This window comes from Hippocampus comes, unplaced genomic scaffold, assembly GCF_001891065.2.
Source record: "Hippocampus comes isolate QL1 unplaced genomic scaffold, H_comes_QL1_v1.1 scaffold122, whole genome shotgun sequence".
In the NCBI taxonomy this organism is placed as follows: Eukaryota; Metazoa; Chordata; class Actinopteri; order Syngnathiformes; family Syngnathidae; genus Hippocampus; species Hippocampus comes.
The window spans coordinates 584,699-596,257 of NW_017842059.1; the positions used below are offsets into that span (position 1 = coordinate 584,699).

The 11,559-nt window shown below is 42.6% G+C and overlaps 1 protein-coding gene across 3 annotated transcripts in view; it reads right to left on the reverse strand.

The window, feature by feature from the left end:
- Positions 1-2,130: 2,130 nt before the first annotated feature.
- The window catches only part of eml2 (EMAP like 2), an 18,101-nt gene continuing 8,672 nt past the window's right edge, over positions 2,131-11,559 (reverse strand). For all 3 annotated transcript variants that reach the window (XM_019861382.1, XM_019861383.1, XM_019861384.1), the window contains 18 exons: positions 10,380-10,408; positions 10,154-10,283; positions 9,747-9,896; positions 9,377-9,446; positions 8,822-8,932; positions 8,656-8,751; positions 8,453-8,587; positions 7,729-7,828; positions 7,491-7,645; positions 7,218-7,343; positions 6,734-6,865; positions 6,568-6,635; positions 6,050-6,138; positions 5,871-5,968; positions 4,513-4,600; positions 4,337-4,432; positions 3,913-4,043; positions 2,131-3,380 (listed from right to left, as the gene is read on the reverse strand). In XM_019861382.1, coding sequence (XP_019716941.1) covers positions 3,255-3,380; positions 3,913-4,043; positions 4,337-4,432; positions 4,513-4,600; positions 5,871-5,968; positions 6,050-6,138; positions 6,568-6,635; positions 6,734-6,865; positions 7,218-7,343; positions 7,491-7,645; positions 7,729-7,828; positions 8,453-8,587; positions 8,656-8,751; positions 8,822-8,932; positions 9,377-9,446; positions 9,747-9,896; positions 10,154-10,283; positions 10,380-10,408 — 1,930 coding nt within the window. In that variant the 3' untranslated portion in view covers positions 2,131-3,254. The remainder of the gene's footprint in view (positions 3,381-3,912; positions 4,044-4,336; positions 4,433-4,512; positions 4,601-5,870; positions 5,969-6,049; positions 6,139-6,567; positions 6,636-6,733; positions 6,866-7,217; positions 7,344-7,490; positions 7,646-7,728; positions 7,829-8,452; positions 8,588-8,655; positions 8,752-8,821; positions 8,933-9,376; positions 9,447-9,746; positions 9,897-10,153; positions 10,284-10,379; positions 10,409-11,559) is intronic.

Below are 11,559 nucleotides of genomic sequence, written 5' to 3' on the forward strand. Positions count from 1 at the left end.
ACTTAAACTACCCACACACCCATACACACAAAAAACACATATACACTTGCACACACAGACACGCACACATGGACGCATGCATGTACACTCACACGCTCAAACCGAAAAAAGACAAGCACACACACATCCAAACCTACATCCAAAACCACACGCATTCTCACATGATCATGAACAACCACACACACACAATACTCACGCACACGTTTGCATGCACATACACTTGCACGCTCAGACACACACGCAGACAGACAGTCTGATGTGCACACATGAAGTCACAGACAACACGCACACGCACACATCTACTGATGGTGAAGACATAAACAATCAAATGAAAACGATGTGCAGGAATGTGAAGAAGTGGTTTCACGTTCAACGAGTTCTTCTTTGCCGTTGCGTTCAACTGGTCCACACATGACGACACCTTTGCTTTTCACACAAAACGTGACACCATTGTAACCGTGGGCACTCACAGAAACGCAGCCCGACTAGTCCTTGAACGTGGCTTCTCACGCGGCGGTTCTGCTCAGTAGCCACATCAGAAGTCCTACAGGCGATCCGGCATTTAACCGACTTTTGCTTTTCGCATGGGACAGGATGTCAGCGTCAACGTGTGCAATTTCACAGAGACCCATGGGAAGAGTGAGGTTTTTTTGGAGGCTGGACGCAAACAATTGCATGCACAGCGAGATGTTTAAACCCCATTCTGCACACTCGTAGGACACTTTTGGCATACTAGGAGGATGATGATTGAGGTGTGACTGTGAGTGTGAATGGTTGTTTGTCTACATGTGCCCCGAGACTGGCTGGCAACGAGTTCAGGGTGTACGGCACCTACTGTGTGAGTATGGCCGGGTTAGGCTCCAGCACACCCCTTGTGAGGATAAAGCAGTTCAGAAAATGTATGTATGGATGTATACATATACACACACACACACACACACACACACACACACACACACACACACACACACAGAGACAGAGAGAGAGAGAGAGAGAGAGAGAGAGACTGTATACTGTATCCACATAAAGCCTACAACGGACTGAATTGAATTGTCCCCCCACCTTTTCTTTGTTTTTACTAATTCATTGAGGTGTCAATTTGAATTTGATTAGTTTTTCAGCAAACAGAGTAAAGTAAAACACATGCACCTATGATGTGTGTGAGTGCATGTGTGTGTAAAATCCAACTAAATTAAATGTTCCGGAATGCTTGCTGTTCCCATGAGCTATTCATTCACGTCAACAAAGAGCAAACAAAAATATTGGGACACTTACAGGATTTTTTTTTTTTTTAAAGCATCCAATTGTCCATAGGCAAGGGACCTCAGAGAGCTGAGAAAATTCTGAAGCATTACGTAATTACTAACCCTTTGGCTTGACAGCTAGTTTTATCACCTTTGATTTTTAATTGAGGTACATTCAAGAAAAAAAATAACCACAAACCACTAATACGAAGTGTTATAATAACACACCATTACAAATAAATCATGCTACCAACGTAGCAATTGTGGCTAACGTCGGCTTGTTTCTAGTGCTAACGCAAGCTTAGCATTGCTCGTGGTGCTCTTTTGTTAAACATTCTCTGATTATTCATTCAGGACTACGCACTTCCATTATCACGTGCCATTATGAACGGCCACATTTGAACATCATGCTTGTGCACATAAGTGAAGGGCATTATGTTGGTCAAAGATAGGCTAATTGAGCCGGCAATCCAATCTTGATAGCAGTTTCAACCGTGTACATTAGTATACTCACCCATTTAACGTGTCAATACTGTATAGGCTCTGTCCCCCTCAAGTGTTGCATACAGTAACTGCAATCTCAGAATTGTCATTCATTGGCACTTCAAGTTCAGAATTAAGTTTTTCCTTCATTTGCAGCTAGCTAAATTGCACTTGGTATACTTAATTTAATACTAATAAAATGTAATCATTTATGCTTCTGTATTCTTTTATATACGGTGAGTAACAATAACAACATGGATTTACAAAGGAGTAAAAATGTCCAAAGGAGGCAGCATTGCATGTATTAGGAGCAGGGAAAATATGTAAATACCTCTATCAATAATTATTTTTTAGTTTTAACTATATTGATGATGAGAAGGCAAAAAAGGAGGACCAAATGTCATAATTGGGTAAAAACTTTATTAGCAAATAAGAAGGCCAAACAAACACAGTTAAGCTGCCTGTCAATCACTACATGTGACACGCCCACATCAGACATATCCTATTAATTATATATTACACGTTTCGATATTAAAATAGCACGGCCACTCAGACGCACTGCATTACACGTTATTTATCCATATAATTTGTATATAGTGCATATATTAAATCTACTGACCACTTTAGAAGCAACTCTCATGCACTTGTTGCATTGCAGCACCACCTGGTGCACATTTTGCACTGAAATGAACAGCATGACAGCAGGTCATGACATCGGGACAATCATGATTGGACCTGAGGGAGGAGGGGGAGAAGGAATGAGAAGAGGTGGCGCAAGAGGAAGAAAAGAAGGTGGTGCAGGAGAAAAGGAGGAAAAGCTGCAGCTGGTCCTCCTCTCCTCAACCACTTTGTCCTTCTTCACCTCTGGTTTCGATGCTCATCCTCCCCCTTCACCTTCTCTTCCTCCGCCTTCCCGTCTTTCACCTCCACCTCTTGCTTTTTTTCCTCCTCTTCAGCTTCTTATCCTTCTCCATGGAGGAGGAGGAGATGGAAAATGGGAAGATGGAGGAGGAGGAGGAGAAAGACAAGCACAAAGAGGAGGAAAGGAAAAAGCACATCTCCAAGGAGCCGAGGGACAAAGCAGCCGGGCCATTCTTAAAGGGATATGACACCGTTTTGGTTGTTTACATTCACAATTTTGTGCATGTCTGTGTGTATGTGTGACATCTGTGAGGTCAAGTTTTCTACACAGCATTAGCATCTTCTATGTTCTAAATGGAGCGCAGTACAGCCAGCAATCGCATAACTTCATCTCACAGTGCCAACGAAACAAAGTCCACGTTCGGATCTTAAATTTAAGAGTAAATATCATCCAGGCACAGTTAGTCTGCTAATGCAATTTTTTTTTTTTTGGGGGGGGGGTGTTACATTTCACATCCTGCAAGTTTTTTAAACACTAAACACAAGTTAATGTACCACAGTAAACATTCATTTCATCCAGCGTATGCGTGTGTTAACGTGTAGGCACGCAAGGAAAGAAAGGGGTGCTGCCCCCGAGTGGAAAGGAGGCCACAGAGCAGGCATTACCTAAGCGACCAGCCACTGCAGGATGCTGGCGTCCTTTCCGCCGGTGGAGATGAGGCGGCTGTCGTCATGCAGGAATGCAACGCTGGTCACGTGACTGCTGTGGCCGCCATACTCGTGGCCCGGCGCCTGGAAGACACCATTTTTAGCAAGTGTTCAAAGGTTAGCTTAGCACTCGGCAAAAGTTGAACGCAGGCAACTGGTCTCTTCGAGGTGGACGTTTGAAGCAGTGTCCCTTCTTTTTGTGATGCAAATTAACTGCTGCACCGAACTTGGAGAAAATGCTCTCCTTTGTTGTGCCAGGGGTAGCTTGGTCGCTCCAATGCAGCAGTCAGTGTTCACTATGTTGTTCAGTATCCAGAACTCACTTACCTGCTGTTTTAGGTGGATTTTGCAGCTTTACACATAAATAGAAATACTATATAGTATTGGTAACATGGTTGAAATGAAAGTTTCAAGTGCATAGTTGGAGTACAACTAAAATTTCAAGGTGAAGAAAAATTTTGAATTAAAGCTGAAACATTGTCAACAACCTCCCACCCCCAAAAAAAGAGACTGCCATAGTTCAACTTTCACAAGCTACTACGACCTGGAAGATTGGGCATCGACACGTTAGCGTAGCAAGGTAGCACAGAAAAGGACAGGGAGGGAGGCAACTGACCCTGGGCTGGGAGCACGGGTACGACAGCAAGTGCACTTTGCCAAAGTCATCGGCTGACGCCAGAAGGGAGTCGGCGTGTGACCGGCACACGCCGTTGATGTCTGTGCCATCCGCGCCGTCTGGCCAAATACCTGAAAAACACAATATGAAAAAGTGTTGGCATAAGACTCAGGCCTACAGCAACACCAAAAACTTGGCTGTGTTGAAATACTTCCCTTTTCGTTCTGCTTTCAAATTTACAGTCTCAAACTAAATAAGTGTGCCGCTACCTGGTGGTCAACAGTGGTATTACACCAAGATCTAAATATTGAGACTAAAGGTATAAACTGTGCAAAAAAACCTCCAGGACTGCAAACCTGGAACCCGCGATGGACTGGGGTTAACTGAAGATCGATAATTGTGAACACAACATGGCCTAACTTACCAAAGGTAGTGAAGCTCAGCGTGCAGGTGGACGTGGCCCACGTGAGGTTTCGCACGGCGTCCATGTTGGTCACGTGTTTGCCAGTGGGCGCCTCCCCTGGAGCACGCAACACCTTTAGTCTGTATTTATGTACGCACAAATACACATGCACACAGGAAGTGGAAGAGACCACTCACAGAATAGGATCTCATAGTCTCCTGAGTTGGTGACCAGGTAGCGGCTGTCACTGGACCAGTCCACATGCGTCACAAAGCTGGAGTGACCCTGAGGAAGACATTCATCGACACAAATCACAACTATAATCATAAGTAATGAAATAAATGACCTTAGAAATTCCCTTTTCTCCCTGGAATTCACACAAAACGGCTTCTTTGAATGGAAGACTTCAGTTAAATTTTAGATTTGTCCTTGAAACTTTCCTGTGCATCCTCTCATGACAGACATGTCTCCCATTTAATTGGCTATCAGTGAAATTTGTGTCTCTACGTTTTTCCAATTTTTGAGGGCGCAACAAAAGGGATTTCCTCAAAATGGCTCCTTCAAACCCAAATGGCTAACTTCCTGTTCCATTTCGGGCATGGGTCCTGGAGACTTTTTCATGCCTTCCGTTTCAACAGATATCCAACGAGTCTCATTTCAATCGGTGAAGATTGTGTCGGGGGCTCATTTTTCTAACTATTTGAGATGTTATCATCAATGCTGACTTCATGCTCCGCCCAAATGGTGGTCTTGTACAACACAGAAAAGGCTCCATTATTTGGCATCAGTCAAGAATGCATGCTTGTGATTCGGGCTCATTTGGACTAAATTTCTATATGGCGTTTATCAAAATACAAGCTTAAAATGGTAACTTCGAACAAAATGGCTGATACTCTGGTTAATTATGGCCATGGGTCCTTGAGACTCATTTGCGCATCCTGTTATCGGAGACATACATGTCCACCCAATTTTGTATCGATTCGTCCAAATGGTGACGGGGACAGAATTTGTGCCTCTATGACAGGAAAAAAGGTAATTAGGAATTACAATTTTTACAAAACTATTTCCTGCTCATATGATGTATGTACTTGTTGCAAGACAGAATTCATTGCGGTAAGACCGTTAAAAAAAAAGAGAATTTTGACAAAAGTATTGACAGGTCAGATGACGTATTTTCTACTTGTTGCTAGGAAAAATTTTGTGCCTGTAAGACTGCAAAAAAATGCTAATTACAATTTTGACAGAATTATTTCTCATCACATGACATCTTTACTACTTGTTTTGCAAGGGCAAAATTTATTCCTGTAATATTGGTAAAAAGCTAATTACAATAATCAGAAAATGTTTGCTACTGTGGAAAGCAGAATATCAAATTCCACACCTATTTTTTAATACATGCATTACTGTGAGATATTTTCTCACGTGTTTTCTACTAATTTTGTGTCTAATAAGCCAAGTAGAAAAAACTAAGAGAGAGGAAAAAAGTATTTCCTTATCACATGACGTGTTTGCTCATTGTTGCTATAAGGCAGATTTTTTCATTTTTAATACTCACAGTACATTTTCCCATGCGGTTGTACTTGCGTCCGTTCTCCGTCACACCATAGATGTAAACGAAGTTGTCGTGGGAAGACACCGCCAGGAAGTTGCCGTCTGACACCCACACATACATTGTGGTTAGTGCTGAGGTTAGCATCAAATGCTAACATACTGAAGGCTTTGTTGGTGTTTAACCTGGAGAATATTTGACGTTGGAGATGATCTCATTGCCGTCTGTGTGCACAGAAACAAGGTCACGGGTGTCTGTGTCCAACACTAACCATCTGAAATGCACACACAAACACATTAAGGAGACACACAAAAACAGCCACAATAAAAAACAAATGCTGACATATAACTAAAAACGCAAAACAACAAGAAGCAAATAAGCACAGAAACACACAGATGAACACAAAAAAAAAAAAAAAAACACAGAGATACATAGACAGGCAAAGGAAAACACAAACGTACAAGAAAAAAAGAACACACACATGAAAAAAAGAACATTCAGTAACGGACACACACAAAAATAGACATCGAATAAACAGAAACACAAAAACCCAATAAAATCAGAAGCACGAACGCACGCGCGCGCGCGCACACACACACACACACACACACACACACTCACACAAAGTGTGCACATGAGAACAACTTCCATTCTTCCACTACTAATAAGAAAACAATTCCAACTCAATATTAAGTTTGCATACCTTCCAGTCATGGTGCCGACCGCCAGAACTTCTCCGTTTGGATGAAAACTTGCACATCTTCCAGGATCCTGTGAGCAGCAAACAACAATTATTCTAACTAGTACTTTGAAACATTGAGGAGACATTTTTAACACTCTTTTAATGGTATAAACTTTTTTTTAATGACCTCGATGCTCTTGGTCCAGATGGGCTGGTGAGAGTTTGTATCCCACAGGTGAACTTGTTTATCCTGACAGCAGGTGACAAACTGATCTAGATGCGAATGCACAGCCAGACCCCAAAGCTCATCCGTGTGACCCTGTTCGCAGACCACACAACATTTAGCAAGACAGAAACACAAGTAATGTAAATACATACCCAAGTCAGCAATTCAGTAAATAAAGCCAATCTTGGGGCTAGATCTAACTGTCAATTTGGCATGTTAGCTGCTAGCATTTTAGCCAAATGTGCACTTTAGCCTATAGCATGTTAGACAAACAGTCAGTTTAGCATGTTAGCCGTCGAATAGTCAGTTTAATTTAGAGGGTCAGCTGCTATCATGCTAGCAAAATTAGCTTTTTTGAATTCAGCATGTTTGTCACCATTTTATCCAGATGTGCAGCTTAGCATGTGTGCATATTCTATTGTCATGGTGTTCAGGATGGTTTTACCTGTACAATGGGTGTCAGCGTGTCAGGGAAGGCTGCTTTGAGGATGGCATTCTTGGTGGTTCCGATGAAGAGTTCATCCCCCTTGCCTTCTGCAATTGCCCGAACCGGACCAAACGTGTCACCCACCTGACAAGACACACACAGAGTTGATTCACCCAAAATATAATATTGTGAAACCTGGCTATAACATGGATCAAGGTTCACGCGACGCTATATAGAATGAATCCAGCAATTAAAAAGTGGCTTTGATTGTAATCCTAAACTCATGCTGACCTCCATGTCCCCCTGCTTGCAGTATTCACGGTCCCACAGGGCCAACTTGCGGTCCTTCCCTCCGCCAGACACCATGGTGCCGTCTTTTAAGACACAGATGGAGAAGATGCCACCCTCATGGGCCCGTGGCAATACCTGGCTGATGCGATTCCCACCTGTTTGTTCAACACAACGTGACTGATTACACCTTGCCCATGAAAGTACACTTTTTGCTGTGTGAATAAATAATGTGATGTACCTTTGGCCCAAACGTAGATGTTTCCACTGGAGTCGCCAGTGATGGCGTCTCCGTTCTCGGCAAACGCCACACACAACACATACTTCGGTTTCTCATGTTTCTACAGTGAAAAACAAATATTTTACATTTACATACATACATACTTACATATGGATTCACTTATTATTCAGGCTGACCATAGCTAAAATGAGAGAAAATGCATGTGATCGAACACATGAAGAGTACCACAAGGCTCAGTGCCGAACCCACATTTGACTTTCAGGTCATAAATTAGAAGATCGGTACATTAAACGACTTGCGATATGGCATATGGCTCAAGCAACAAAAGCATTAATCATCATGAAAGATGAAAAAAATGCTGCAAAAAAATTGTATGTAAAAAATACTGTAATAATGGAAGTGAGACCTGCACAGTACCTTAAGGCTCAATGCTGAATCCATTTATTTTCTTGCTACACTTTTGGAAATTGTTTTTTTTTTTTTTTTTGTTTGTTTTTGCAACCTTACATCAGTGAAACCATACAAAACATGAGTGATGTGTGACACAAAAATTGATACATGGAGTACCTCAGGGCTCAATACTAATCCCACTACAACTATTCTCCATGCAACACGTTTTTGACATTTCACTTCTGTTTTAAAAAACATAGCATGTCCAAGATTATTGCCAAAAAACACATACTTTGCTGCAACAAACCAAAAGTGATGTTGTTGTAGTGGTTACCTCAAAGAGTCCTTGTCTCTTGGCTAGTGTGCTTCCCTCCAGGCTCCAGAAGTTAATGTGTGACTTTCCGCAGGTGACAATCAGGTTTGCGTCCATCGGGTGGAACACGGCTGCCAGTACTGAGTCATTAGAGCACTGCAAAAATGCCAGGGCGCATTTAGCATTCCGAAAAAACACCATCCAGATGGACTTCAGACACTAACCTTGACATCAGCCAGTTGCTTCTCCTTCTGCCAGTTCCACACAGACAGGATGTGGTCGTTGGCATCGTCAACAGCACACAGGAAGCTGCCGCCATTCTACAGGGTCAAAATCACACTTCAGAACTTTGAAACAAAGGTAAGTTGAACACTATGTGGTGCTACTCACCGACTTGGAGAAGGACAAGCAGGTGACGGCTCTGTCAAACACGCCAAACCCCAGCATATGAAGAGTGTTCAGGCTCACAGAATCCCACACGCGGATGTGAGGCGCTAGAAGCTGAACACCAACACGTGGACCGTGTCAAATGTTATTTGAGTCTGTGCTGTAGGCAGCTAAAAATGGATTGACGCAATTTGGACACTCCGAAAATAATCAAAATCTCAAATCATTTGGAACCAGAATCGAAACAAGGAACCGGAATCGTTCAAATTCAAATGCCCAACCCTCCTCGTCGCTGCATTTTCTTCTCGGTCATTTGTACCCCTGGTAGTGACTCCTCCAATTCCAATAAATGCCATGCCATAATGCTAGAGAATGACATTTAATACGGCCATTGGCAATGCGTTTCACACTACAGTCTAGGATGCATAGAAAAGTACAGGTAGATAAAAACAGTGGTGCTAGTTCTTACACACACACAAAAAAAAAAACCCATCTCGCATGCTAGCATGAAATTAATTTTAGCATGTTCGCCTGTTTGTGTGCACTTGTGTTAACTACCTTTCCATCTTTGGTATTTCCCGCCACTTGTCCTGTTGCTATGGTTACCATGTCAGGATGCACACTCAAGCTGGAAAGACAAAGGTTTTCATGTTAGCCTACTGTGTGTGTTTAGAATCAAGCATGTCAAATGTGTTTTATTATCACTTAATGTTTTCAGATATGCAACTGTGTAGTTCAACCTATAGCAGGCTGAACATGCAGTATATCATGTTAGCCTCGAGTATGTTCATTCAACATGTGGCTTACACTCTGGTATGTTAGCCAATACAGTATATGCATTTTATCATCTAAAGGTCTTTATGTTACATGTGTAGCTTCTGGCTTTTCAGGTTAGCATGTGAGATAGACTTGAAGTTTAGCATCTCACCACTTGACGTCATCATTGTGTCCCAGGTAATGTCTTTGCTGCTGTTCATCAGTATTGTACAGGACCACCACAGAGGCGTTGAAATAGACGATCTCTCCAGTGGGAAGAAGGTACAAATTGGAGCGGCAGTCGCGCCCGCGGTAGCCGTAGCTGTAATCACGCCGTTAGGGAAAATAAACACTAGCATAGCATAGAATCTCAATGTGAAATTGTTAGTTACTGTGGGGCATACATCCACTCCTCTCTTAAATTACTGGCTATGTAGATAACATAAAATAGCTTGGCACAGCATAGCATCTCTGAAATTTTTTTGCTAGCTGGTTTTGGGTATGTACATACTCAACTTTAAGTGTTTGGTTACGTAGATAGCCTAGCCACGCAGAGCATAAGTTACCATTGAAGGATACACCCATTCCAGCTTGAGCTTGTGGTCTGGTAGAACCCCCTTGTGGTCTAAACTGTAACTGTCTCTCAGCTGGTCGGGCACGTGCATGGTGACGGGACGGCCGCGCAGGAACATCCTGACGTAGCCATCCTCTGACGAAGGGAGGAAGAGAGTTGGGGGTTGGGGGAATGAAAATTTAAAAATATAATCTTACTTGAATCATAATAATGTGAGAGAAGTCCTCTTACCTGCATTATATGTGCATTCTTTGGATTTACTGAAATTGGGGGAAAAAAGGGCATGTTAGCCTCTAGCATGTTTGCCAAAACATGGTGTTTTAGCATGTTAGCCTCAATTGTCCAGTTTAGTCTCCAGCATGTTTGTTGAACATGTGCATTAGCATGATAACCTCTGGTACGATATCCAAACATACCATTTAGCCTCAAGCATGTAAGCTGAACATATCAGTCTTAGCATGTTAGCCCAGAATTTAGCTTAACATGCTAGCCTCCAACTTTTAGACCCAACAGTCCTTTTAGCCTTCAGCTTCACATTCAGTGACCTTGTTTTTCTGTTCCTTGTCAGGATTGGAATGAAAGTGGTTGACTTTATCCGGCAGTATCCATGGAAATGGTCACTGCACGCCATGCAAAAGGGGAAAAAAGACTGAGGAACAGACTTGTTTTGTCTCCAGTAATGTGTGTGCGGGCATCCCAGTCCTGGCCAACGAGGCGAGACGTTAATGAGAGCGGTGCATGCTGGGTACTTAACCACAGCCAGTGGGCTCTGGTCCAAATGGAAGGGAGCAACACAAGCACCAACTTGACGAGCACTTCTCACAACCAATTAGATGTCGGCGGCTGATGCGTGTATTCGGTATTCAGTCATGTGTGCACATCATCATATCATAATCACTCTCTGGACACACAAACAACGCATTCAGAGGTTTGTGTTGTGTTCAAGTGCTCCCCACATGTTTGTTGTTGGTGTAATAATTCATGGGGAGAAAACATAAGTGGGGATCGGGACTGGACTGCTCCACGAATCGCAAAAATCTTCCGAGTATAATTGACACAGATAAGTCCATTGCAAGTCCAAATGCACACATACCAAAGTGTATCTGTGCTAATGGACGAGAGCGCATTCACATTCAGCGTGTTTGTGCTGAGCTTGCACGAAATACATTATATTGATTAAAGTTGCGTGCCCTGTGCTTTTTTTTGTCATTTCTTTTCACTTTGGATTCAACCAGTTCTTGCATGTGCATAAAATTAACTTCTAGTTATAATGAAATTCAGATTTGAAGGGTGTGACAGACTTCATGTTTTTCTTTGTGGGCCATGTGGGAACGTTCATGCGTTGTTACTTTGCTACTAATGGACTTGCAAAAACCACACACACACACACACACACACACACACACACACA